The 27271-nt window shown below is 46.2% G+C and overlaps 1 protein-coding gene across 1 annotated transcript in view; it reads left to right on the top strand.

Moving 5' to 3' along the window:
• Positions 1 to 9444, top strand: part of TGFBI (transforming growth factor beta induced) — a 49410-nt gene extending 39966 nt beyond the window's left edge. Inside the window, exons 12-17 of the mRNA XM_029051361.2 lie at positions 1129 to 1259; positions 4620 to 4744; positions 6234 to 6336; positions 7695 to 7774; positions 8295 to 8319; positions 8829 to 9444. Of these exons, the coding sequence (XP_028907194.1) occupies positions 1129 to 1259; positions 4620 to 4744; positions 6234 to 6336; positions 7695 to 7774; positions 8295 to 8319; positions 8829 to 8869 (505 nt within the window). The 3' untranslated portion in view covers positions 8870 to 9444. The remainder of the gene's footprint in view (positions 1 to 1128; positions 1260 to 4619; positions 4745 to 6233; positions 6337 to 7694; positions 7775 to 8294; positions 8320 to 8828) is intronic.
• Positions 9445 to 27271: the final 17827 nt, after the last annotated feature.

A 27271-nucleotide genomic window follows, 5' to 3' on the forward strand; every position in this document is an offset into this window, starting at 1 on the left:
GCACTGGTTCTGTTCCACTCGGTGCTCTCACTCTAAGATGGATGGAAAGCAGTATCTCATCCCCATTTTACAGATGATGAAGCTGAGGCCCAGAGAGGGAAAGAAGCTTGCTCAAGGTCACGCAGCAAGCCAGTGATAGAGGTGGGACCCGGCTTCCTGTCCCATGCCATTTTCACTAAGCCTCGGGGCCTCAAATCTGAAAGCATGGCTCAGTGGAAAAGAGCTTGGGCTTCGGAGTCAGAGATCATGAGTTCGACTCCCGGCTCTGCCACTTGTCAGCTGTGTGACTGTGGGCAAGTCACTTAACTTCTCTGTGCCTCAGTTACCTCATCTGTAAAATGGGGATTAACTGTGAGCCTCACGTGGGACAACCTGATTACCCTGTATCTACCCCAGCGCTTAGAACAGTGTTCTGCACATAATAAGTGCTTAACAAATACCAACATTATTATTATTATTAAAGCATAGGCCCTAATTATCTGCCATACTGTAGCAAAATTCCCCTGCTTTTAACCTTCTTACTAACTTACTAATTGGTGAAATAGAAAGGAAACTTTGCTCCAGTTTTTTAGTACCAAGAAGGGTCATTTTGTAAAATGCAATTGCCCTGTATCCTAGGAACCAGAGTGTAAGCAAAAACTTCCTCAAATTTATATCTTCTAATCATATAAGTTTTGTTACTGGTTCAGCCCTCCTCTGTTTCTAAGGCCCTAATAGTCCAGAGAATGGGATTGGCTTGCCATACCCCTAATCGCAGATGCTTATCAAATGGCAGAAGACCCAAGGTAGATCTGGAATCCCCTAGGAATTGTGCCCCTGCAGGGATTAAATCTCTTGATATTCCAGCTTCATCCCTGGCTCCTTCCTTTCCCTCTCTGCTCCTTATCTGCTCCTCACTGCTCATTATGGTCTTCTGAGGATGAGATGGAGAGATGGTCCCCATGGTTCCCTGCTCTGGAGAAGAGTTGGAGAAGGCAGGGAGAACGATGGAAATGATAGGGGCTTTCCTTTGCCCGGGCCACGCTGTCTCCCACAACCATGACAGATGAGCTTTGGTGGTGTGGTGCTTTGGGGAGGGAGGGGGAGGATCGGCCTAGGTTCATGTCATGTTCTCCTCTGTCTTTGCAGCATGCTGGTGGCTGCCATTCAATCTGCGGGACTGACTGAGACCCTGAACCGAGAAGGGGCCTTCACCGTCTTTGCTCCCACAAATGAAGCCTTCCGGGCCTTGCCTCCTGGAGAACTGAATAAGCTCATGGGTAATGGCAAACCTGACCGCTTCGTGTCTAGAGCTATATTTCCAGAAGGCCCGAGGGACTTATCCCTATCTCAGTCCAGTAATTCCCACAAGAATGCCTGGGGGAGTTGAACTGCTCCCACATAGAGCATGGCTTTTCCCAGTCAGTTGCTGACTGGTTCTGAGCAGGGCAGCATGTATTCATTTTACAGTTAGGTAGGCTGAGAGTCCAAGAGATAGACTAAATCGGTCAGAAAGGGAATGCAGGATCCTCTGATCCCTGTATGCTAGCCTCTCATGATTTCACTTATAAATCTTAGTTGTTAGTGCAGTCTGGTTTTCTATAATGCACACTGTCATTGTGCATTTGGGGCAGAGCTTTATTGGGGAAATTAGGGAGCGTTCTTCCAAAAGAATATGTTTGTCACATCTGCCTTCCTATAGTGCACCCTGCAGCATGATACAAGGATTTTTTTAATGGTATTTGTTAAGCACTTACCTATGTGTCAGGCACTGAACTAGGCACTGGGGTAGATACAAGATAATCAAGTTGGACACAGGCCCTGTCACACATAAGTTCACAGTTTTAATCTCCATTTTGCAGAGGAGGGAACTGAGGAGGAGGGAACTAAATGAAGTGACTTGCTTAAGGTCACATAGCGGACAAGTGGCAGTGCCAGGATTAGAACCCAGGCCTGTGCTCTTTCCACTAGGCCTTGCTGCTTCTCTATGTCAAGAAATGTTGGGAGTGTTGTGATATCAAGAAAGAGTTGTGAGTGTGTGCCCCAGTTTGATCACAGCAGGTATATGATGGATTTTCAAGAAAGTTCAGTGGGGTTCTGAAGAACCCCCCTGCATTCTAGAAGAATTGACAGTCCATCTGGAGAACACTGCTCTTCTAGCCCATCTCCTGCCTCTGGGCTGGCCCACATTTCCCCCATCCCATTTCCCTAGTTCTGAAACCTGCCACCTGGGCCTCCCCGTTCCGAACTTCTTCTGTTCACTCTGAGTAGTGGAATTTCTTGATCATCATTTTCCTCCTCCTCTCCAGCTCGGCAAAATGTTGACAGCTGGGCAATGTGGTCCCCACATGTCCATGTGTAAGTGATGTTGTCATTGTAGATCTTGGTTGGGGGAAGATTCTTGCCTTTGCAAAAACATTTCAAATTAACATTTGAATCCCTCAAGACATGGATGTTCATCATGTGGGTAAGGCCTACAGGCTCTTCATTCATTTCATCACCACCTGATCTGTTCCCCGCCTCTCACCAGGGCCATCTTACCCAAGCCTTAAACATTTTCCAGAGATCGAGTTTTTGCCTTCAAGGCTAGGAGGTGTGTGTCTTTTTCATCTACTGTGGGTTCCCCAGAAACTAGTGCAGTGCTCTGCCCTGACTAGGTGATCAGAACAGCATTTTGTACACACTGTACAAAATGCCAACAGCATTTTGTTGGCACTCAGTACTGGGTTTTGCACCTGGTAGGTGCCCAGTAGAGTGCTCTTCCCACAGTAAGTGCTCAAAATAGCACTCTCTACAAAGTGCTCTGCACCCAGAAGACCCTCAGTACTATGCTCTACACATGGTGGACACCTGTCAAATGCTATTGATGATGGAGGTGGCGATCATTCCAAATGCCCAACTCAGTCTCTGATCCTCTCCAGTGTCTAAGTGGAAATCCAATTATCTAGTATCTACCCCAGCATTTAGAACAGTGCCTGGCACATAGTAAGCACTTAACAAATACCATTATCATTATTATTATCATTATAGTCACCTGTTCATGACTCAGCTAACTCTTTGATGGCTGCCCCTGGTGTATATCTCTAGTACAGTTTGTCGAACATCTTATGCATTTGGTTGGTGACCCAGTGAAATCATCAGAAAAAAATGATCCTATTAGAATTTACTCCACAGCCCTTATGGAGTTCCTACCCACCATGAGTTCCCTCTTCCAAAAGTAGCATTCAATCTTTTCCCTGGGTCAGACCCAGCTCCTCCCAATCCACTTCCATTTGCCTCTGAATGTGGATCCAGTCTGGGAATTCACCACATCTCAGCCATCCTGGAAAAGTGGCAGGAAAAATGAGATGGGGTCCTATGGCATGTTCAGTTGGATTGAATTGGACATTGGTGGTGGAAATGAGAGCGGGGCTCCTGGCTGGCTTTGAAAATGCCCTTGATCCCTGGGCATGCCTCAATCTTCCCTGTCTTCAATGTGTCCCCGTATCCCCGGCTCCCCTGCCTCCTGCCTCTCTGACAAGGGCAGTGAGGTGGAGGAGGTTACAGCTAAAGGAGAGACCAGCAAAATCAGTAGTTTCAATGGCATTTACTGAGTGCTTGGGAAAGTACCACAGGTGCACAAGGCATGTTCCCTGCCCACAGGGCTCTTACACTTAAATGGAGACCACAGAGCAGCCAGCAAGTCAAAAAAATGGAGGGTGTCGAGATGTGAATGTATTCACCGACAGATTTCCCCCACGCCATAGAAAGTTCTCTTTTGTGATTCGGAGGTTTGCCATGGCTTGGAAAGAATCCAGGGCTGCGTGACTTGGAGAATTACAGAGGATACCCATGGCCCTCTTGGCTCCCCACTTTTACAGCCTCTGCGAAGACCAGCTGTTTATCCTCTTAGTTGCATAGTTTAGAAAAAACACAGTCCAAGACAGCAAATGGACACAAGAGGAGAATGTCTGTAAATCTTTTACTACTATTTTGCAACTATTTGTAGCTGATTGGGTGATAAAACACCCCAGATGGGATGTCTGGAAATGTCACTGACTTTCCAAGCAAATATTTAGCTCAGTGAAATGTGAGTCATGCTCATAGCCTGTATGACCTAATGTCGTCCCGGTGCCAGGAGAATCGCATCTCCATCCTCTTTATCGCTCCACCCGGATGAGATGGCCATATTGACAGGTTTAACTCAAACCTTGTTGGATCAGAAGAAATCTGAAAGGGATAGATCTAGCAGGGCTGTCAATCTCTCTTTCAAACAACTCAATGTGCTCTTCAGGCACTGACATCCTCACCCCCCATTAGTGTCTGGAATCCTATTTTGCAGCTCATGAAACTGAGGCACAGGAAACATCTTTGCCAGCTGAGACCCTCTCCATCCGTATTCAGATGTTACGGAATGAGTCCATGATAGCCTTGGGGGCAGACCTGTAAGAGGGTAAAAGGCAGGCCATTCCAGCCATCAGGATAAACTGGTCAGAAGGAATGGGCAGTCTGGACCACTTATTCTGGGAGAGCTGGCAGAGATCCCACTAAGGCTTGGCCCTTCTGGTGGTTCTTGCTCTCATAGTTCAGGAACAGAAACAGCAGAACAATAAGCGACATCGTCTCCTCTTGTTTTACCACATATGTCTCTATCCTTCCAGCAAACACCAAGGAGCTTGCCAATGTCTTGAAGTACCACGTTGGGGATGAGATCTTGGTGAGCGGGGCAGTTGGGGCCCTGGTGAGGTTAAAATCCCTGCAAGGGGACAAGCTGGAAGTCAGCTCGGTGAGTGCTCTCCCCTGAGGAACTGGGATTTTCTGTGCTTTGGGAAGTGCTCTGCCCAAAGTAAGGGCTCAATACATATCATTGATTAATTGACTGGGGTCTTGTTCAGCAAGAGAGGCAGTGTGGCCTTATGGAAAGAGCACACGCTTCAGAGCCAGGAGATCCAGGTTCTAGTCCAACTCTGCCACCTTGACCAAGTCACTGGACCTCTCTGGCCTCAGCCTTGCCATCTGTAAAAGTGGGGATAAGCTTGCCTTCTCTCCCCGCATCTTAGATAGTAAGACCCATATGGGAAAGGGTCTACGTTCAATCTGATTGACTCATAACAATAAGAATTGTGGTATTTGTTTAGAACTGGATAGAATCAAGATAATCAGGTTGGTCACAGTCCCTGACCCACCTTGGGTTCATAGTGTAAGCTCTACCTCATATGACAATAAATACCACAATTCATCATCCAGTAGATAAATATACACCCCCTCTGTCTAAGCAATTCCCTCTAGCACCGGTAGTTTAGTGGAGCCATAGGAACTTTGAGGGGCTGGCAGTTTTGAACTGCTGAATGTTTTCAGAAGGTCATTGGCCCCAAAGAGGCAGATTTGAAATGGCTAACTCCAGCTCCCCAAAATGAAAATAGCCCAATGTGACTTAGGGCAACTCCCTTTAACCTCTCTGGACCTCGAATCCCTGTTCTCCCTACCTCTTAAATGTTGAATGGAAAAAGCTGAGCTTCTGGAAAAAGACCAGAAGCAGCCAATCCCCATGCTAGAACTATCTTCGGGCCTCTTCCGCAGAAGAGGAACCCAAGTAGTTGTTGATTTAGAAATGCAGAATTTAGGTTCCTGTTTCCATTTAAATGTGTTTTGCAAAGTTATCTCCCTGGAGTGGAGAAAAGAGGACTGGTTTTGTCTCACCTCTCACCCTTCCAAGGGAATTAAGATGGTAGCAAGTCTCCCTTATGATGAATTCTAAAAGTTTAGTGAGTAAATGGATGTAAAAATGGGACCTTAGTCATGACATTGTATTAGGCATCTGGGATTCTTCCCCATACTTTTATCATTATTTTATGAGCGAGAAGATGTTGGGGCAGCCAATTCTCAACTATGCACAGGCCCTGATAAATTGCATTTATGAATTAACCAGGCCTATCGCTTTTCCTCCTATTTACCGACCTGTCTATTCCCCTGCTAACTAGCACATGCTCTCTTTCCTGCCCCCAGAACTTGGGTTGATTTTGTTCTTTGTTCTAGCTCTCATAAAATATTTACTCAAGAGGGAGATAAAATGTTTGAGCTGAAATGAAATGAAATAAAATGAAGTTATTGAATTTTCTGTGTATTTCCATTATCCATGCTCTCCCCCAACCCTTTTCTTCCCCTTCATAGCATGGGTAATTGAAAGTTGGCTCTGTTTGGTTAGAGGAGTGGGATCCAGGTGAAAGAATCCATAGTTCTATATTTTCTGCTTGCTTTTCATTGTTTCCTCCTAGAAAAACAGTGTTGTGAACATCAACAAAGAGCCGGTTGCTGAGACTGACATTATGGCCACGAATGGGGTGATCTACGCCATCAACAGTGTTTTACAACCTCCAGGTAAGACAAGGGTTTGGCCCTGAGCCCTTGCACTTTGGAAGAGAAATAGAATAAGGAAGACTGGTGGGAATACCACTTGACTAGGAGCCAGAAAATTTGGTCTGTAGCCCAGTCTTCTTATTTGCTACGTGGCCTTGGGTAAGCTACTTATCCTCTCTGGGCCTCAGTTGCTCCTTATTTGTAGGAATAGTAGGAGGGTGAAGGAGCTAAGAGGGATGTAAGTTTTTAGTAGAGATGCTATAGAAATCCAAAGAATTATAACTGCCTGTCCTAAAAGAAGCATGGCTGATAATTGCCCAGAATGTTCCAGTATCTAATCCTACTCTGGTCTAGGCAGTTAAAAGCAGTGATATAAAGCAAACAAGTGCAGTCATCGTCACTACATCTTTCCCAGTAAATAATAATGACAATAATAATCGTATCATTATTTAAGTGCTTACTATGTGCTAAGCACTGTATTAAGTACTGGAGTAGCTACAGTACAATTAAATCAATGACACAGTCTTCACTCCTTTGTTATTTCTCTGTCGGGTCTGAGGAGACAGAGAGAATCTCTCTAGACTTTAAACATATCGAGGGTAGAAATCACGTATTCTCCAAAAGACTTAGTATGGTGCTCTGCACACAATAGCCCCTCAATCAATATTACTGATCGATTAATTCCATTCACATCAACCAAATTACAGCACGCTCTCCTTCAGCCACGTTCTCACCAGTCACATAGTCTTCCACTTGGAAACGGAGCCCTTTTCATTCGATCAGCGTCATTCATACACGAAGCTGTGGCCTGACACAGTGGAAGGAGTATAGGGGTGGGAGACAGGAGAGCCAAATTCTAGTCTCAGCTATGCCACTATCCTGCTGTGTGGCCTTGGGCAAGTTGCTTAAACCTTCTGGGCCTCAGTTCCATCATCTCTAAAATGGGGATTAAACTATCTGCTCTTCCTTCTTTTTAGATTGTGAGACCCAAGTGGGGCAAGGATTGGGTGCAATCCAATTATTCATTCAATCATATTTATTGAGCATTTACTGTGTGCAGAGAACTGTATTAAATGCTTGGGAGGTACAATTTAGCAACAGAGACAATCCCTGCCCACAGTGGCCCTTTGCATCTATTCCAACCTTTAGCACACTGCCTGGCCCAGAGGAAACCTGGAATAAATACAATAATAATATAATATTTGGCTCCCTGAATGAGCCGGGCACCCCCATCCAGGTTCCCCTGCACCCTCAGGGCAGGGTGGTTGGAAAACATTCCCATTGGAGACTCCAGCAGGTTGGAGCATCCAAGGACCAGTTGTAACTAACTCAAACAGGAAGGGGAAGAAATCCACTAAACCATAATCTTGTGTGTTTAGCCAACAGACCCCAGGAAAGGGGTGATGAGCTTGCAGACTCGGCACTGGAAATCTTCAAACAGGCATCCGCGTATTCCAAAGTGAGTTTCAGTGGCTCTTCTTCTTGGGCAATGCCTCCATTTTCATTCCTCTCACCCAGTTTTAGTGGCAGGTATCAGGAATGGGGTAGGTGCATTTCAACTTCTAGACACCCAGCAGGGACTAATCCTCCTTGTTCCTTCCTCCTCCTCCGTCTCCTCCTCCGTCTCCTCCGCCTCCACCTCCACCTTCCCACTCCTACCTCGTTTTTGGTCATTCATTGTTTACCATCCTCAGAAAAGGACAGAGACAGTGGCAGGAGGCAAAACTCAAATTTTGCTTTTTCTTAACCATTTGGAGGAAAATAACATGTTGAGGAGTTTGAAACCACCAGTGAGAGTGAGGTTGTTGAACTCTGTTCCAATTATGCACATTTTTCCCTGTCTCTCTTCAGACCATGGATAACCCACACTCACCTGCTGTGTTATTTAGATAGGGGTAGGGAAGGTTGTAACTCCCAATCAAAGATAAGCCCTGATGTTATCTTCCCTCTAAAATACTATGCCCTTGGTTTTCTTACAGACTTCTCAAAGATCTATACGACTGGGTAAGTTATGGAATTCTTATTTCATTGACTCGTGGAGAATCTCTAATGCTTTTCAGTCAGTTCAGCTGTGGATCTCCTGCCTAATTACCTTAAGCTACCAGTTCAAACATCACTTACTTCAACAGTGGCCTATTAACGGACCAGAACAGGGCATATGCATGCCTATTCATCCCTTCTGAGACATGCAAACTGCAGTCTGTTGCCAAACAGACTTCCAAATCCTACAGCCCAAAAGGCCAACATGATGGAGAGTAGATACTAATGGAAGATGCATGTTTAAGGCTTGTAGCTTGGGGCAACTACAAGGGGGCTTGTTGGAAATTCCCAAAAGCCAGGGGAGTCCAATGGATTTAGCCCAGAAGAAAAGGAGAATGGTAGGATTCTTGTCCTCTGCACTTTCTGTGGAGGAGGAAGCTGAAAACAAGAAAAGTACATTCCTGGATAGATACATATCCATGTCTTCTGCACTGTCCATTGATAAGTGTGTTTCTCTTCCCCTTCTCTTTCAGCTCCAGCCTATCGGAGGTTGTTAGAGAGGATGAAACAATAACCAGCAGAGCAGCTGGATGAATGGACAGACAGTGAATGCTTTTGATCACAGTTACAATTGGTTGGCCAAAGATACTGAATTTTATCCAATTCAAATATCACACTTCAACCTCTGTGGGCTCCATCTAGAGAAAGATGATGACCAAAGGTGCATGTGTTAGGGGGCGTGGGGAGAGGGGTGTGTGTGTGTGCGCGTGTGTGTGTGACTACTCATTTTCCTGGAAATAGTTGTTTTATATACATTTCAAAAGAAACCGTAGCCAGGAGAAAAGCTCAAATTTATGACACGTAACTGCAGATTCTGAATAGTGTTTCAGATCATGTTTCTTATCTTTCTTGTTTTGATGAGGGTCCTCTGAGGTGTGAGGTGTGTGTTTTGAAAAATCTGTTTCAATTAGAGAAACTGCATGATATAAGCTATGATTTGGTTTCTTGTGTGTGGTGAATGCTTTGGGTTGGGACGTTTTTCATTTCTTACCAGAGATAAAAGGTCGTGGTTTGTGCAAAGATCCTCTGAGAGAGAAGTGTGGAAAACAATTGTTTGTAATAATAAAATCAGAGAAAAATACATTGGAATCATGTGTGATGTGAATCATAACTGGGATGAGATGGAATGTTTATAGGCCAGCCATTGTTTGGGCCCACAAAACATGCAAGGACAGGTCAGAATGGTCAAGAACAGACCTTCACAGATGAAAAGACTTTTAATAGTCCAGCTTCTCATCGTAGACTTACTAGTCCTCCCCTCATATTCCCTTCCTCAATCATAACTCCTTGCCTTTTTTCCCTAGTTTCAGTAAGCCAAGCTTTTCCATCATTCTCTGCTAGGTTTTCCTCATCCTGTCAGAGAAGCACCGTGGCCTGGAAGAAGGAGAGTGTGACTAGGAACTGGTGAAACCAAGTTCTAGTCCCAACTTGACATTGGTCTAGTGGCTGACCTGGGCCTCAGTTTCCTCATCTGGAAAATGGAGATGAGATGCCTGGATTTTTCTTTATTGTTTTTTAATGGTATTTGTTAAGTGCTTACTACTTGCCAGGCACTGTACTAAGCTCTGGGGCAGATACAAGATCATCAGGTTGGACCCAGTCCATGTCCCACATGGGGCTCACAGTTTTAATCCCCATTTTACAGATAAGGTACCATAGGCCCAAAGAAGTTCAGTAACTTGCCCAAGATCACATAGCAGACAAACAGTGGAGCCGGGACTAGAACTCAGGTCCTTCCAAGTAAGATAGGGATTGGGAAAGATTGGACTGTCATGTTTCTAGCACAATGCTTGGAGCAAAGCAAGCACTTAATGCCACAATTAATATTATTATGTTGGACCCAGAATGTTGCCAGAGGGTTTTCCTCTAGGGGTTGTTCCTGGCTGTAAAGCCCAACAGCACAGTTACTTCCTTAGCAATGTAATAGGAGTGGGTTCCCCTTTTATTTGGCTCTATTCACTTTGGCTTGTGAATCTCAAGAGAGATCAAAGCAGGAGATGCCTCCCACAGGAGGAAAAATCTAGACAGCCATTGCCCAGGTGATTCCTGGCTCCTCAAATTAATGGGCTCCTGCAAGCTTCTCACTGTGGTTAGCTTCAGACCTACCAATGTCATCATGGGACTCACAGGGACTGGCAGCAGGTTTCCTGCCTGGGCCAGAACCGGTCTCACATAGGATTTTGTGGGTGTGGAGTTCCTGACCTCAACCTCTCTCTCTCTCTCAAGCCACTCAAGAACGATGGCCCAAACAATCCCCCACCTCAGCCTGCCTCATTCTGGGGGAGGAAGGGTGTGGATGACGAAACTCTTCCGCAACACATCTGGTAGGGGAAGTGAAAGGAAAGTTCTCATGCAGGTCACCAGCAACATCCGGTGTCAGTGGAGAAATTCTGACCTGTAGGGGAAGCATGAGTTTACGAAAACTCTTATCACCCAAACAAGGACATCTGATTAGCCCCAGGCAAGCCGGGTGGGAAAACACAGAGGAGGATTTGACAGGCAACCACTCCCACAAACCAAACCTCACCCCCTTAACGGGGATCCCATGAAGCAGCCAGGGTCTCTGCTCTTTGGATCTCCTGGGTTTGATAGGGGGCATTTCCCAGCAGTGAGGATCTGGCCCCAGTGATAGGAATCAGTCATTCACTTGATTGGGAAACAGCCTGGCCTACTGGTAAAGCATGAGCCTAGGAGCCAGAGGACCTGAGTTCCAATTCTGGTTCTGCCACTTACCTGCTGGGTGACCTTAGCCAACTCACTTAACTTCTCTGTGACTCAATTTCCTCAACTGCAAAATGGGGATTCAATACCTGTTCTCCCTCACTTAGACTGTGTGCCCCATGTGGGACAGGGACTGTATTAGGCCTGATTAACTTGTACCTACCCCACCGCTTGGAACAGTTCTTTGACACAGAGTAACAAATACCATAAAAAAATTATTCAGAATTTACTGTGTGCAGAGTACTGTACTAAGTGTTTGGGAGAGTACAATACAAGAGAGTTGGCAGACATGTTCCCTGCCCACAAGGACCTTACAGTCTAGAGGGGAAGACAGACATTTAAGCCTAGGCTGTGGCTGTTTGGTCTGGTCTAATTCAGTACTTAGCAATGGGTGATGTATCCTTTCTATTTAAATAATAGTGATACTGCCTTAGAAATAACATTAAATGGATTTTCAGAATGGCCAGGTTTGTATTAGGAAAGTGAAATTAGAAAACTAAGGCAACTGTCTGGATAATTCAGGACAAGAGCAATTCATTTTTTCTGGATTTTCATTTCTTTGGCCTTAGTGGGATATCAACTATAGGCATGACTTCATACATAAAAAGAAGGCTTTATTTGATTCATGTTCCATGTGTGGGCCTATTGTAGTGGTGACTTAAAAAAGATTCTGCCTGAACTGTAGTAATCATGTTAGGCTATATCTAGAGATGGATATCAAAAAAAATGAATATTCAGCTAATTAAGCTCTTTGTGGGCAGGGAATGTGTCTGTTTATTGTAATATTATACTCTCCCAAGTGCTCTGCACACAGCTCTCAATAAATACAATTGAATGAATGAAGGTCTGGTGGATCCCATCAGCCTAGAGTGGACAAAGAGCTGTCAAGGAGTGGGGGAGTTGGGTGGAGTGAAATCCGCTACCGCTATCCAGGTCAGCCCAGAAAGGCTCGGGCCCCTGAGCAATAATAGAGTCTTACTCCACGAATGGCCGACGAGCCCCAACCTGGAATGGAAATTCTGCGTAATGGACTTGGTGGTTGTACTATGATTTGTGCAGACACACACACTCTTCATCCCACCTGGTTGTGTTCTTGGTGGGCACAGAGAACCATGAGCAAGTAGGAGGGTAGGAGCCCAACATCTTAAGAAGTGTACATGAAGGTTTTTCTAAGTGCTGGACCCATTGAAAACCCAAGGCACCTGTGCATAATAGTAATGGTATTTCTAAAGCATGCGCTGGAAGCACTGGAAGAACTGATGCTGGCAGCAGAGTGAAGTATGGACTGGAGTGGAGAGAGACAGGAGACAGAGAAGCCAGTGAGGAGGTTGATGCAATAGTCAAGGTGGGATAGGATAGGTGCCTGGAACAATGTATTGACGTTTAGATGGAGAGATGTGGAGGAGGAAGAACCAATGTTTTTTCCTCGTTCTTCCTTCTGGTTCCACTCTGAAAATATTTTTTTGTTTGCTTATGTCCTCCTTAGATTGTGAGGTCTTTAAGGGCAGAGAACGTGGTTGTTCAGTGAGTGCCTCTGACTGGGCAATTGATCGATCAACCTATCAGTGGTATTCACTGAACAACCATGAACCAATCGATCCACTGATTGTCCCAGCACTTTTCGTAGAACCTGGCACGGTAGCAGAAATCATGGCAATGGTCTTGTCCGTTGTCAAACTTCGCCAAGGCACAGGTGAAGTGGGGTCAAGGTGAGGGCAGATCTGCTTCAGACATTTGGCTGCCCTGATGCAAGAGCCCAATTGGTGGTCCTCCTCCCAAGTGACCTGATGATATCATGTGACTTGCTGCATATGTGAGGGTAAACCCAAGCTGCTCATCCCAGCTTTGGGTCTTAGACATCTGGCTGCCCACCAGGGCTGGCCGGGTGGTGTAGATGCCAAGTTGGGAAGGGTGGGAGGGGAACTAGAGGTTAGTTTGGCTCCTATATGCATCAGGAGGTGACCCGACTTCCCGGCTCAACTTCTTCTGCACCTGTGAGAGAGAGGCACAAGTCACCGCCTTTCTAGAAACTTCCATAAGGGGTGGGAAACACAAGTCGACCACAAGGAAGGGCAACACCCGAGCCTCCCCTTCCCCGCCACCCCCCCGCTCATTGTGGCTGGATAGTTCCCCATCCTGCAGAGCCTTCCTCATCTCAACCCACCACTGTCTCTCTTCCATGAGCCTAAATTGGCTGAGTCACGAGTGCTGAGCCACACTCCTCTCCTCGCCCCTCGGCCCCTGCCCCTGCCCCAGACTCACCCTAGGGAGGTGGGCTGCTTTGGGTTCGAAAGTGCTAGTCCCCTTAGCCACCAGCTTCTCTCTGGGGCTGCCATGGCTGGGGTGGGCAGGGCAGCAGCAGTGGGCACCCGTGAGTACTGGGCACTCTCAGAAGTCAGTACTAGAGCTGTAGCCAGATAATATTGATAGTACTATTATTACTACTACTAATAATAATAATGTAATTTGTTATAAGATATTTGGGTTAGACACAGTCTCTATCCCACACAGGGTTCACAGAACAAATGGGAAGGAGGGTAGGAATTGAATCCCCAATTTAGAGATGAGGAAACTGAGGGCCGGATAAGTTAAATGATTTGCCCAAGGTCGCACAGAAGGCAAGTGGCAGAACTGGGTTTAGAACCCAGGATCTCTGATGTCCGTGCACTTTCCGCAAAGTTACACTGCTTCAGTAAAATGGACAGGGCCGAAGCCCCAGATGGGCTCCATAAGTCCCTTCTCTGCCTGGTTCCTGGGGCAGAAGCTGAGGCTGGGCTCCAGACCCCCGCACTGCCCACTCACCAGCTCCTGCCGATCCATCCCCTCCCTCCTATCACATCATTCAACCTCCCTGCAGCTTGGCTGCCTAAATAAAGCACCATAAGAAAACAAACTTGTGGCAGGAAACAATTTTATTTGGGGGGAAGGGGAGGGGAGGATCAAGAAACAATTATGGCCACCGTCCCCTGGGCAATGTCAGCGTGGGGTGGCAGGAACTCTGCACATCCACCTCGAGCAGGCGAAAGGAAGTATGCTGCCCTGGCACGGGCCTTTCAGAGGCCAATTATCTATTGTTCTGGTGTCTGTTTATTGTTGTATCGTACTCTCCCAAGCACTTAGCACAGTGCTCTGAACACTGTAAGCACTCAATAAATATAATTGAATGAATGAAGTCAAACCTGGGGTATGGGGGCAGTCACCAGAGCGAGGAAGAGGCCAGCTGGGGGCAGGAAACTCTTTCCCCTGTCCTCTCTCCACTGTACTGATGGAGCAGCCTCGCACCCCACAACGCCAGAGCCCTGGCCATCATTATAGGAGAGCAGCAGGGCCTGTTGGTCCACAGCAGCATGGGCCACGTAATTTCTTTTTTCAGCTCTCTTCCAGAGAGTCTTGAAAAGATTAAGCACCCTCCCCCTCACCCCCACCCTCCCCGCTCCCTCCAAAGGAGTTGGCACGCTGAGCCGAAAACACATATTTCTCCAGTTCTGTAAAGGCTTTGGAGCTGGAGCAGAAAAGGCTTCAAGCTGGGCAGCAGCATCCAGCCAGAGAAGTGTCTGGGCTCAGTCAGCTCACCTGCCCTCTTGCTCACTCTGACCCAGAATGGGGCCAGAAGCGGCCTCTGACCTGCTCAGGGAGGCGCCCGGGTTGGAACTGGAAGGAGACTGAGAGTGCTGGCCAAAGGAACTACCTGCCCTCCAGCCGGCCGAGAGGCTACTTGGAAGACGGTGGTCCCTTGGCTTGGGTTGTTTTGAAGCTCATACTGCTTGGGGCACACTGGTCTAGTGGGGAGAGAACAAGACTTGGAAGAAAAAAACCCAGGTTCTAGTCTTAGCTCTGCCAGTGGCCTGCTGTGTGAACTTGAGGAAATCTCTCATCCTCTCTGAGCTTCAATATCTTCAGTGGTAAAATGGGGATGAGATCCCTGTTTTCCCTCCCTTATAAGGATGTTGTGGGATGAAAGGGCTTTAGGAAAATAAGCAATGCCACGCAGACTCAGGGGGTGATGATATTTTGATTTTCCATTATTAGATCAAGCTCTTCTGGTGACTAGAGACCAGGAGATTTACTTCAGTGCCTTAATCCAGCCTGGAAGATTTCCATCCTTCTCTACAATCCCCCTCCTCCTCCTGCCAGCCAAACCATTTCCCATTTCATTGACAACTCATCCCATTTTTTTATGGTATTTGTTAAGCACTTGCTATGTGCCAGGCACTGTGCTAAGAGCTGGGGTATATACCAGGTAATCAGGTTGGACACAGTCGCTGACCCACAAAGGGCTCACAGTCTTAATATCCATTTTACAGATGAGGGAACCAAGGCCCAGAGAAGTAAAGTGACTTGTCCAAGGTCACCCAGCAGACAAGTGACAGAGCCTGGATTAGAACCCAGGGTCTTCTGATTCCCAGGCTCGTGCTCTAATCCACTAGGCCACACTGCTTCATGTCACTTGTCTCAGAGAACAGAGGCTCCTGCTGTTCACAGCCAGTGTCATAATCTGCCCTCCTCCTTTGAGCTCCCCACTCATGATGCTCCAGAAAAACAAGCAAGATGGGAGTCAGAGGGGAAGTTGAAGACATGCAGTTCTCCTGGGCCCGTGAACTGATTTCCATCATGGCCTGGGCACCAATCAATCAATCAATCAATCAAGTGTATTGATTGAGTGCTTACTGTCTGCAGAACACTGTATTAAGCACTTGGGAGAGTACAGTATAACAGTTGGTAATGCGGACTCCACACTGAACTTTGAGTTCTTTGACCTGTGGGCCAATCAATCAATCAACCAACCATTGGTATTATTGACTGCTTCCTTCCTTCCTCCCTCCTTTCTTCCCTTCTTCACTTCCTCCCTCTCTTCTTTGCTTCCTTCCTAGAGGCCTTCCCAGACTAAGACCTCACTTCCTCTACTCCCTATCCCTTCTGCGTCACTTTTGTTTGCACTCGGATTGTTTTGTTAGCCCCATAGCCCTTATGTACATATCCATAATTTATTGATTTATAATAATGTCAGTCTCTCCCTCTGCACTCTAAGCTACCTGTGGGCAGGAAACGTGCCTACCAACTCATTTATTTTGTACTCTCCCAAGTGCTTAGTACAGTGCTCTGCACACAGTGAATGCTCAATAAATACGATTGAATGGATGAATGAATTTATTTTAGCACCTGTTTGTCCCAGTAGATCGTAAGCTTCTTGAGAGTAGGGATCCTGTCTGCTAATCTATTGTACTATTTCAGCCATTTACTACAGTGTTTTATGCACAGTATGCATTCAAAACATACTACTTATTGATCAATTGAAAAGGTAGATTCTGAGCCCGTGGGCAGGAGGCAGGGATTGTCTCTATTTGTTGCCGAATTGTACATTCCAACCTCTTAGTACAATGCTCTGCACACAGTAAGAGCTCCATAAAAACGATTGAACGAACGAACGAACGAATGAATGAATGAATGAATGAATGAATGAATGAATGAATGAATGACACAAGTGTATGAGGGTGAAATTAGCTGAAAAATTGAATGTGTACTTGAGTACATGGATGTATATAGTTCCTGATGATAAGTATAAAAATATAAGTACTAAGGGCAACAGTGTGGCCAAGTGGAAAGAGCATAGGCCTCAGAGTCAGAGGACTTGTTTCTAATCCTAAATTTGCCACTTGCCCGCTGTGTGACCTTGAGCAAGTCACAACTTCTCTGCACCTCACTTTCCTGATCTATAAAATGGGGATTTAATACCTTTTCTCCCTATTACTTAGACTGTGAGCCCCACGTGGGACAGGGACTGTGTCCAATGTGATTATCTTATATCTACCCTAGTTCTTAGTGCATTTTTTGGCAGGTGGTGAGCACTTAACAAACACCACCATTATTATCCCTAAGGGTGGGTATGGGGTTGAAGAGTCTTAGGTGTTGTGAATTAATTGGGGAAGACCTCCTGAAGGAATTGGGTAGATATGAGAAAATCAGTCCAGACACAGTCCTAGCTCACAAGGGGCTTCTAATCTAGGTCCAGGAGGGCAGACCCATAGCACTATAATCCAAATGACAGCAAAAACTAGGAACCGTACAAGAAGTCAGAAACCCTGGCAGTAAAAACCAGCAGCTTTTGTTTGGGAAGTGGGTTTAAGCTGGGGTCGGGGAATGGGGGCTGCTCCACTCTGCCATAAAACTCCTGGTGCTCTCAGAAGTCATTTGGGGTTGTGGCAGTGTGCTGGGGTCAGGGAGTGGGAGGGACAGAAGGAAGGAGGCTTCCCCAGTGGGTTTCTGTTTTGGGAGGAGCTTGGTGAAACAAGAAATGTCCTGTGAGTAGCAGATCAAAAGAAATCTTCAAAGCTACTGCCATAAGGGATTGGATCAGTCAGTCACTCAGCTTTGACTTCACCTCCTCCTGGAGGCAAATCAGGCCAGTTCACTCCCAGGCCTGTTGTCCAGCCAAGTTTGGCACTAATACAGGCTCCACACTGAACTTCTTTCCACTGGGCCTGGTGCCACCAACTTCCACCCACCTATCATCAGCAGCGTCAACAACAACAGCCGTAATTTAGCACCGTGTGAGGAGCCTTCTCCTGAGCATTTAATAATTATAATAATAATGATCACAATAATGTTATTTGTTAAGCCCTTAGTATGTACCGAATATTGTGCTAATCACTGGAGTAGATATAATACAATTGGATTAGACTCAGTTCCTTTCTGTCCCATGTGGGGTTCAAAGTCTAAAGGGGAGGGAGAACAGGTGTATTATTCTCATTTTACAGATGAGGAAAAGGAGGCACAGAGAACTGAAATGAGCTGGCCAAGGTCACATAGCAGGCAAGTTAGGGAGTAGGGATTAGAAACCAGGTCTTCAGATTCCCAGTCCTGGGCTCTTTCCAATAAGACACACTGCTACCTTAATACGTGCCCTGTCCTGCTCTTCTACTGCGTTCAGAGCACTATTCCGAGCATCTACTGTGTGCAGAGCACTCTACTAAGCAACTACTTAGAGAAGCAGCTTGGCTCAGTGGAAAGAGCCCGGGCTTGGGAGTTGGAAGTCAAGGGTCCGAATCCCAGCTCTGCCACTTGTCAGCTGTGTGACTGTGGGCAAGTCACTTAACTTCTCTGTGCCTCAGTTACCTCATCTGTCAAATGGGGATTAAGATTGTGAGCCCCAGTGGGACAACCTGGTTATCCTGTATCTACCCCAGCGCTTAGAACAGTGCTCTGCACATGGTAAGCGCTTAACAAATACCAACATTATTATGTGCAGAGCACTATACCGAGCACCTACCGCATGTGTTAGGTTCATAAGAACATATGATAAAAGAAGACATGCTTTCTAGCCCCCAGGAACTTGCAGTCCAACAGAAGAGACTGGAAAGCACGGACGATATACGTACAATAGGTAAAAGAAGAGGGAAGACAAAAGACCAGAACAAAACCAAACAATTAAAGAAATGATTGAGAATTGAAAATCTGATATCCGTCCACATACGTGCTAAACCGACTGATGGAATGACATGACCAGGGAGGTGGGGAGAAGTTAGGGAAGGCTTCTTGGATGAGGGGGATTAGTGAGGGAAGGCCTTTGGAAGAGTTGGATTCTTAGGAGTCTGAAGGAAGGGAGGGATGCTGCTTGGTAGGTGTGAAGACATTCCAGGCAGTCAGTTATATTTATTGAGCGCTTACTATTTACAGAGCACTGTACTAAGCTCTTGGAAGAGTACAATGTAACAATAACCAGACCCATTCAGTGGAATGAGGTTGAGCAATAGGGTGGAGGAGGAGAACTGAAGCAACAAGACAGCTAACTGGACCTTACTATACAGGAAGAGAGGCTTCAGAGCCTTTGGGTAGTCAGTTCTGTCCTTTGGGTCATAAGACTGCAAGATAAATGTCTGTGAAAAATCATCATCCCCAAGAGAATTAAAGTCAGTGGCTTGCCTTCAGAGGAAAACTGTTCTGTTTCTATGATTTATCACTACCTAGGAGGAACAGATGAAAGCTAACACCCGTAAATCTCACCTGTTTCACTGGCCCATGGCCATCTCTTCTTCACCCTCTTCTTTTCTTTGTCTCCGGCTCTGTCCTTCTCCATTTTACTGTGGCTCTCTGTTCTCCCTGTCTGTCTCTCTATCTCTCTGACCCTCTCTCTGTGTCTTCCCTTCTGTCCCTCTCAGTCTCAATGACTGCCTCATTGAGGCTTTCTGTTCTCTTGGCCTTGTCTCTATCTCTCAGACCCTGTCACTCTCAGTATCTCGGTCTCATTGTGACTCTGTTCTCTCCCCCATCTCTATCTGTCCTTTTGTGTCTCTGTCCCTCTCTTTACTCTGGTGCCTCTTTCTCTGCCCGTCTGTTCAGTCTGTTTCTTTCTGTTTCATTCCGTGTCTCTGTCCTTCTCTCTATTCTCTCTCTGTCTCTAACCCTCTGCCTCTCTTTAGGTCTCTCACTCTCTGTAGCTCTCTTTTTCCTGTCTTCCCTTTTTCCTTTCTTCCCTCCTCACTTAAATTTTCTCCCAGAGACAGCAGGGCTCCTGGGACCTCACTAAAATGTGATGGTTTTTTAAGTGACCTTGTTTGTTCCTTGTTCACTTTCCTCTTTTTTGATGGTATTTGTTAAGCACTTATTATGTTCCAGGCACTGTTCAAAGCACTGGGGTAGATACAAGGTTATCAGGTTGGACAGTCCATGAACCACATGGGGCTCCCAGACTTCATCCCCATTTTACAGATGAGGTAACTGAGGCTAACTGAGAGAGGTTAATTGACTTGCCCAAGGTCACACACCAAGCCTTTTAATCAGTTTGGTACGTGTGTTCCAGTCCTCTTCCTGGTAAGGCCAAAGTAGACAGGACCAAGGTTCGAGAGGGAAATGACTGCACCACCTCCCCTCTGCCCTCAGCCCTCATCCTCTGCCCAGCCTTCCACCAGACCCTCCTTTAGCCACTCCTGAACCCCCAACTGGCTATATTTCCCTGGGAGTTGGGGCTGGAGGGCTACAGGGATCTGGAAAGGGGGTAGAAGAGGAGGAGAACAGGGGAATAGGAATCCTCTTCTTCCCCACATATAAAATGATAATAATAATAATAATATTAATAACATTGGCATTTGTTAAGCATTTACTATGTGCAAAGCACTGTTCTAAGTGCTGGGGAGGATATAAGGTGATCAGGTTGTCCCCCGTGGGGCTCACAGTCTTAATCCCCATTTGACAGATGAGGTAACTGAGGCACAGAGAAGTTAATAATAATGTTAATGTTGGTATTTGTTAAGCACTTACTATGTGCAGAGCACTGTTCTAAGCGCTGGGGGAGATACAGGGTAATCAGGTTGTCCCACATGGGGCTCACAGTCTTAATCCCCATTTTACAGATGAGGTAACTGAGGCACAGAGAAGTTAAGGGACTTGCCCACAGTCACACAGCTGACAAGTGGCAGAGCCAGAATTCGAACCCATGACCTCTGACTCCTAAGCCCGTGCCCTTTCCACTGAGCCACGCTGCTTCATGCCTCCAGAGATCAGCCTCCCCTTGGTGTTTGTTTCTATTTCTGAATCCTGCCCAGGCTGGCATGAGAGTCAACCAAGCCCTAGAGGATGGTAAACCGTCACCTTCTTCTGGAGAGCATCACCCCCAGATCCATCGTCCAGCCAGATTTACCATCCTAAAAGAGTCACTGACACATGGGATTAATTAGCATGAAAATAATCCACTTTAATCCCCCCAGAGGGCTCCTGCGTCAAATTTTGAATGGGTTTTGGCCACTGCAGGGACCTTGCCAGAAGCACACCAAGCCACCCTGCCAGTTACCCGCCACCCCAGTCATGGCTCGGTGTTGAAATGTATTCCCCAATGCTGCCCAGTCTAAGGTTCCCAAACTGCCCTCCTCTCTCTCCCGAGAGATGGCAAGGGCACTGAGGCCTCTCTCTCTCCACTGGCATTGTCCCCGGAGAAAATGGCAGCAGACACCGGCAGCTCCTCTCCCTGGGTGCACATACTGGCTGGCACTGCTACACCCAGGGGTAACCTATTAGATTAGGTTACCCCTAACCTAACCGATTAGACTGTAAGCCCGTCAGACGGCAGGGACTGTCTCTATCTGTTGCCGACTTGTTCATCCCAAGCGCTTAGTACAGTGCTCTGCACATAGTAAGCGCTCAATAAATACTATTGAATGAATGAATGAACCTAAGGGGTTACCTGTGCTTAGAGAGCAGAGAAAAGATTGAAGCCTTTGATCTGTAGATGGCCCCTCTACTGATCCTAAGCCATCATGCCCCCTTTGGACTACCTACCCAACCACACCTTTTCCACTGCCCTCTCCCTCCAACTCAACTCTCTCATTCTGTTTTCATGTCAATCACACCCCAACTCCCACCCTGGATCACCCTGGATCACCTCCACAGCACGTTTCCTCCACGCTGGTGCTCAAGCTGCAGAGCGCTGTATGTAGGTTGAAATACAGGCGCAGGGCTGACCCACACCTAAGATTCATCCTTATTTGTTAACTCATAGATAATTGCGTGAATATATAATTATGGTATTCATTAAGTGAAACAGTCCCTCTCCCACATGGGGCTCATGTGTATAAGTAGCATAGAGATATACACATTTATTCAATTGCAAATTCAATTACATATTTTGATTGCTCTTTGTAAATCATTTTATGTCAGCGTCCCCCAATAGATGGTGAGTTCCGTGTGGACAGAGAATGTGTCGCTTGCTTTTTCTGAACTTCCATGACCTCTCCCTCTCCTCTGCCAGAAATCCTGCATCTGCTCTTGCCTCCAAGACCTGTCCACTTGCTTGTTTCACAGAATTCTCAAACTCATCACATCTAAAACACAACTAATGATCTTCCCTCTTTGCCTATGAGTCCTCCTTACTTTCCCATCTGTACTGAGCAACTACTGTGTGCGCAGAGCTCTGTAGTGGACTCCAACTATATGAGGAGCACTGTCCTGGACTACCTACTGTCTACACAGAACTTTGTAGTGGACTGCTACCAGTAAGGAGCACTGTCCTGGTTTTTCTACCATGTACAAGAAGCTCTGTAATTGATTCCTACCAGTGAGGCGCACTACCCTGGATTATTTCCAGAGTATGACACCGATATCAGGCATTGGAAATGCCAACGATGAAAGTAAAAAGTGTGTGGTCAGTCATTTCCCTGGAGGAGCTTGCACTCTAGTCAGGGGAACAGAGAGACACAGACATACAATAGCTAAAAGAGTGAGACAGTAATAATAAAAATAATAGCATTTGTTAAGAATTTACTATGTGCCAAACACTGTACTAAACCCTGGGGTAGATACAAGATCATCAGGTCAGACATATTCACTGTCCAACATGGGGTTCACAGTCTATGTAAGAGGGAGCCCAGGTATTGAATTCCCATTTTACAGATGAGAAAATTGAGGCAGAGAGACCTTAAATGAGTTGCCCGAGACCGCACGGCTGATGAAGTGTCAGAGCCAGGGCTAGAACACAGGTCCTCTGATTCCCGGGCCCATGTCTTTTCACTAGTCCATGCTGCTTCTCTACAATAGATACACGTTAAAGAGAAACATGAGTCAATAAAATGATTACATAAAAGGATCTATGACTGAGTGTCTGAAGTGTAACTGATGAGGTCACATGATGAGGAAGGTTGGGGGTTAATCAGGGAAGGCCTCTTGGATGAAGTGGCTTTTGGAGATTTTGTAAGGAAGGGAGATTGTGAGGGGAAAGAGTTCATGCAAGAAATGAGAAATAGGTTTAGGATGGGGGTGATCATGAGCAAGAGATAGTTAAGAGGTTGTCTTGGGAAAAGCAAAGAGCTGGGATGCTCTCTCAAGAACTTAGTACAGTGCTCTGCACACAGTAAGTGCTCGATAAATGTGATTGAATGAAAGCAGCAAGGTAAGAGGGAGAGAGGTGTGTGAAGCTTGGAATCCTTTGCTTACAATTTTTTTACTTTTTGTGACAGGCAATAGGACCATTGGAGGTTCTTAAGGTGAGACAAAAGGAGTTTGAATGAGGAGTGTAGAAAGGTGCCAGGAGTTGACTGAGTCAAGGAGAGACTGGTGGCAGGAAAACCAATAAGGAGGCTATTGCAGTAGACCAGCTGGAAAGTGCTGAGGCCTGAAACCAGAGCAACGGTAGGAAGAGCAGAGAGGAAGTGGTGGAGCCAAGAAATACTAAAGGGAAGCGCTTTTAAAACAGGAAATTACCTGTGTCCCAGGAAATAAGTAAAATCTTGGCCTTTACGAAAGGGGTTCATATTATGTTGGCAGCTCTAAACTAAAACATCAAAATGTCCACTGTTAGAATATTATAGACACTTCATTCCCCAAATTCAGAATCAGCATGTCAGCAACTTCATCAGTGAAATTCAGGATTAGTTCTCCATCCACCCCAATTACTGAAATTTATGAATGCCACCACACCCCCAAAATGAGGGCGGGATTTTGTGTTCAATCAGGATGCTCCCACTGATAGCCACAAGTTAGTAAATGAAGGTATTTTTTCAAGTGCTTTCTATGGGCTCTAGCACAGAGGTAGGTACAGATCATCAGATCAGACATAGTCCCTGTCCTACCTGGGGGCTCCTGATCTAAGAAGTAGGGAGAGCATGCATCTGATCACAGTATTTTAGATGAGAAAACTGAGGCTCAGAGAGGTTAAGTGACTTCTCCAAGGTCACACAGCAGAGCTGGGACTAGGACTCAAATTTCCAGCTTCTCAGTCCAGTGCTCTTTCCTCTAGTACACACTGAAAGCGGCCAAAGAAGAACCTATCTAGGTGCAATCTGTTCTGAGGGAGTGGACTGCAAATAGACCGCAGTCACATGAAGATTCTCCTCTCTCCCCCAGAGGCAATTTTTATCCTCCCTTATTTCCTTTATCCTGGACAGATGCATCTGGTATTTTGCTGCACTGGTCACCACCTGGAAATTACTAGTAACAGTGATTAGTTTGATTAACAATTGGATGGTTGACAACAGACCATAAATTGAATTGATGACCATTCAGTGCTAGATCTTTGTTGACTCACCACAGGGCCAGTAGTTTGACTCAAGGGTTTAGCCCACTGAAGGACAGGAAGACCTCCTTTTTCTCTCTTTTCCTACCCACCCCTAAATCAGTGTGGGAGCTGTGGGAAGGTGGCCTCTGACCTGCAAAGGGAATGATAATGGTGAATAAAAAACTAGGTCAACACCCAAGGAGAAAGCATGGCTTCTTTTTATTATTATTATTATATTTTAAGCACCTACTATGTATTAAGTATTAAGGCACTGTATTAAGCACTGGGGAAGATACAAGCTAATCAGGTGGGACACAGCCAGCAGATAAGTGGAGGAGCAGGGAATAGGATCCAGGTCCTTCTGACTCCATGGCCCATTCTCAATTCACTAAGTCATGCTGCTTCCTCTGCAAAGAACATGGAACTGGGAGTCAATAGATCTGAATTCTAGTCTCAGCTCTGCCACTGGCCTTGTGTGAGATCTTGGGCAAGTCACTTAACCTCTCTGGGCATCAGTATGCTCATCCATAAAAGGGGGATAAGATGAGTAGCAGCATAGCTTAGTGGATAGAACATGGGCCTGGGAGTCAGAAGGACCGCCGTTCTAATCCTGGCTCAGCCACATGTCTACTGTGTGACTTTGGGCAAATCGCTAACTTCTCTGAATCTCAATTACCTCATCTGTAAAATGGGGATTAAGGGTGTGAGCCCCATGTGGGACAGGGACTGTGTCCAACCTGATTAACTTGTATCTACCCCAGCACTTAGAACAGTGAGCACATCGTGAGCACTTATTATGTCTGCTCCACCTTCTTCTTATACTGTAAAGCCCATGACAGACAGGGATTGTATCGGCTCTGATTAACCTGTGTCTGTGCCAGCACCTAGCACATTGCTTGGCCCGTTGTACCTTCTATCTGTTGCCGACTTGTTCATCCCAAGCGCCTAGTGCAGTGCTCTGCACATAGTAAGCGCTCAATAAATACTATTGAATGAATGAATGAATGAATCGTCCTCACTGCAGTGATAGCACCGGACAACGGAGTAGATGGTTAAATGAGAGGGAACAGTAGAGAGATGGCACTGCAAAAATAAAGGTAAGATTTATTGAGAGGTTTTTCTTCTGGAGGGAGTTAAAAGCTGGATGGAAAGGCCCATGCCAATGCCGAGCATTCAGAACATGTTTGTTTCTGCGTCCTGAGCCAGCTGTTCCCCAGCAAGAGCTGGTTGGACAGAAAAACCAGCTGATTCTGAATTGGCCCTGGTCTTGGGGGAGCAGGGTGAGCATGGAGACTGGAAATGCCTGAGCTCATTTTGTTACTGGTTTCAATCAATCAATCAATGTTAACTTATTGAGCGCTTGCTCTATGTAGAGCACTGTTCTAAGTACTAGGGAGAGTACAATAAAACAGAGTTGGTAGACACATTCCCTGCCCTCAAGGAGCTTATGGTCTAGAGGGTTACAATCTCCCCTCACCTGCCCCGGCTCCCCCTTCCTCCAGGACTGCTTAGGGGGAGCAAAATAAACAAGTGTGGATTCTCCACTTCCTCCTTGACCCCACCCATCCAGTGATGTGGCCATGGGTTGGTGGGATGGGGGAGAGAGAGAGGAGGGAAGGATAAAGTGATTTTTACTTTTCCAGAGTACAAAGTGGCTGAGGCAGGGTTTTGGAAAACAGGGAGGAAGCAGCATGGTTTAGTGGAAGGAGAACGGGCCTGACATTCAGAGGACCTGGGTTCCAATTGCAGCTCTGTTGCTTGTCTTCTGTGTGACTTTGGGACTTATCTTCTCTGTGCCTTAGTTACCTCATCTTTAAAGTGAGGATTCATTGATTCATTTAATCATATTTATTGAGCACTTACTGTATTCAGAGCCCTGTACTAAGCTCTGGGCAAGTATAATATTGCCATAAGGAGAGACAATCCCTGCCCACAACGAGCTCACGGTCTAGGGAGGGGGAGACAGACATGAATACAAATAAACAGACATGAATATAAACAAATACAAATATATACATAGGTGCTGTGGGGCGGAGGGGGGAGAGCAAAGGGAGAGAGTCAGGGTGACGGGGAAGGGAGTGGGAGATGAGGAAAAGTGGGGCTTAGTCTGGGATGGCCTCTTGGAGGAGATGTGCCTTCAGTAAGGCTTTGAAGACAGGGAGAGTAATTGTCTGGTGGATTTGAGGAGGGAGGGCATTCAAGGCCAGAGGTAGGACATGGGCCTAAGGATTAAGACAGTGAGTCCTACATGGGACATGGACTGTGTCCAACCTGATTAGCTTGTATCTACCCCAGCATTTAGTACAGTGCCTCAACAAATATCATGAAAAAAAAGCAGGAAGTGACCACCCCATGCCCAAGGACAGGAAAATTTCCTTCTCCCATATGAAAATGACTAGCAGCTTTTTTTTCTAATGCTATTAGTTAAGCACTTACTATGTGTCAAGCGCTGTTCTAAACAGTGAGGTAGATTCAAGTTTATCATGTTGGATACAATACCCATCCCACATAGAGTTCAAAGTATAAATAGAAGGGAGATCAGGTATTGAATATTCATTTTTCAGTAGAGGAAACTGAAGCACAGAGAAGTTAAGTGACTTGCTCAAGGTCACACAGCAGGCAAGTGGCAGAGCCTGGATTAGAACCTAGGTCTTCTGATTCCAAGGCCCATGTTATTTCCTCAGTCCACACTGCTTCTCTTGAAAAATAGATTGGGGATTGGAGTCTGCCCATGGAGAATTCAGCGGGCATTTTTCTTTCTTCAACCGAGAGTGATTCCTCTCTGCTGCGACCATGTGTTTAGCCCCCATGCTTCTGCCCCTCTGGCAGCTTCTCCTCAAGGCTACCTGAGATTTTAAATAGCTCCCAGAAAAAGGCAAACCTCTGGAGATTGAAATCAGAAGTCACTGAGGATTTATTGTCAAGGAGTTTCCATGGCTAGGATGGTTAGAATGACCATTCATCTGGTTTCATACTGGACAACCCAGTTTTTGACAAGTCTTTTCCCTGTCCAGTATGGATGCTGCGGTGGATGCCTTTATGTCCTTTAATTTTATTTTCAGAGCTCAGCCTCCTTTGGCCTTCCTTTCTGGAGCCCAATGTCACCCACGCTCAGAGGGACCCGAGAGAGGAACGCATTGGCTTTGGAGTAAAGGAGGGAGTTAGGGTGACACCTTCTAGGGTCTGTTGATTTGTGCAAAATGGCATGTACAATAA

The sequence above is a fragment of the Ornithorhynchus anatinus genome, chromosome X1, assembly GCF_004115215.2.
Source record: "Ornithorhynchus anatinus isolate Pmale09 chromosome X1, mOrnAna1.pri.v4, whole genome shotgun sequence".
NCBI classification, from domain to species: Eukaryota; Metazoa; Chordata; class Mammalia; order Monotremata; family Ornithorhynchidae; genus Ornithorhynchus; species Ornithorhynchus anatinus.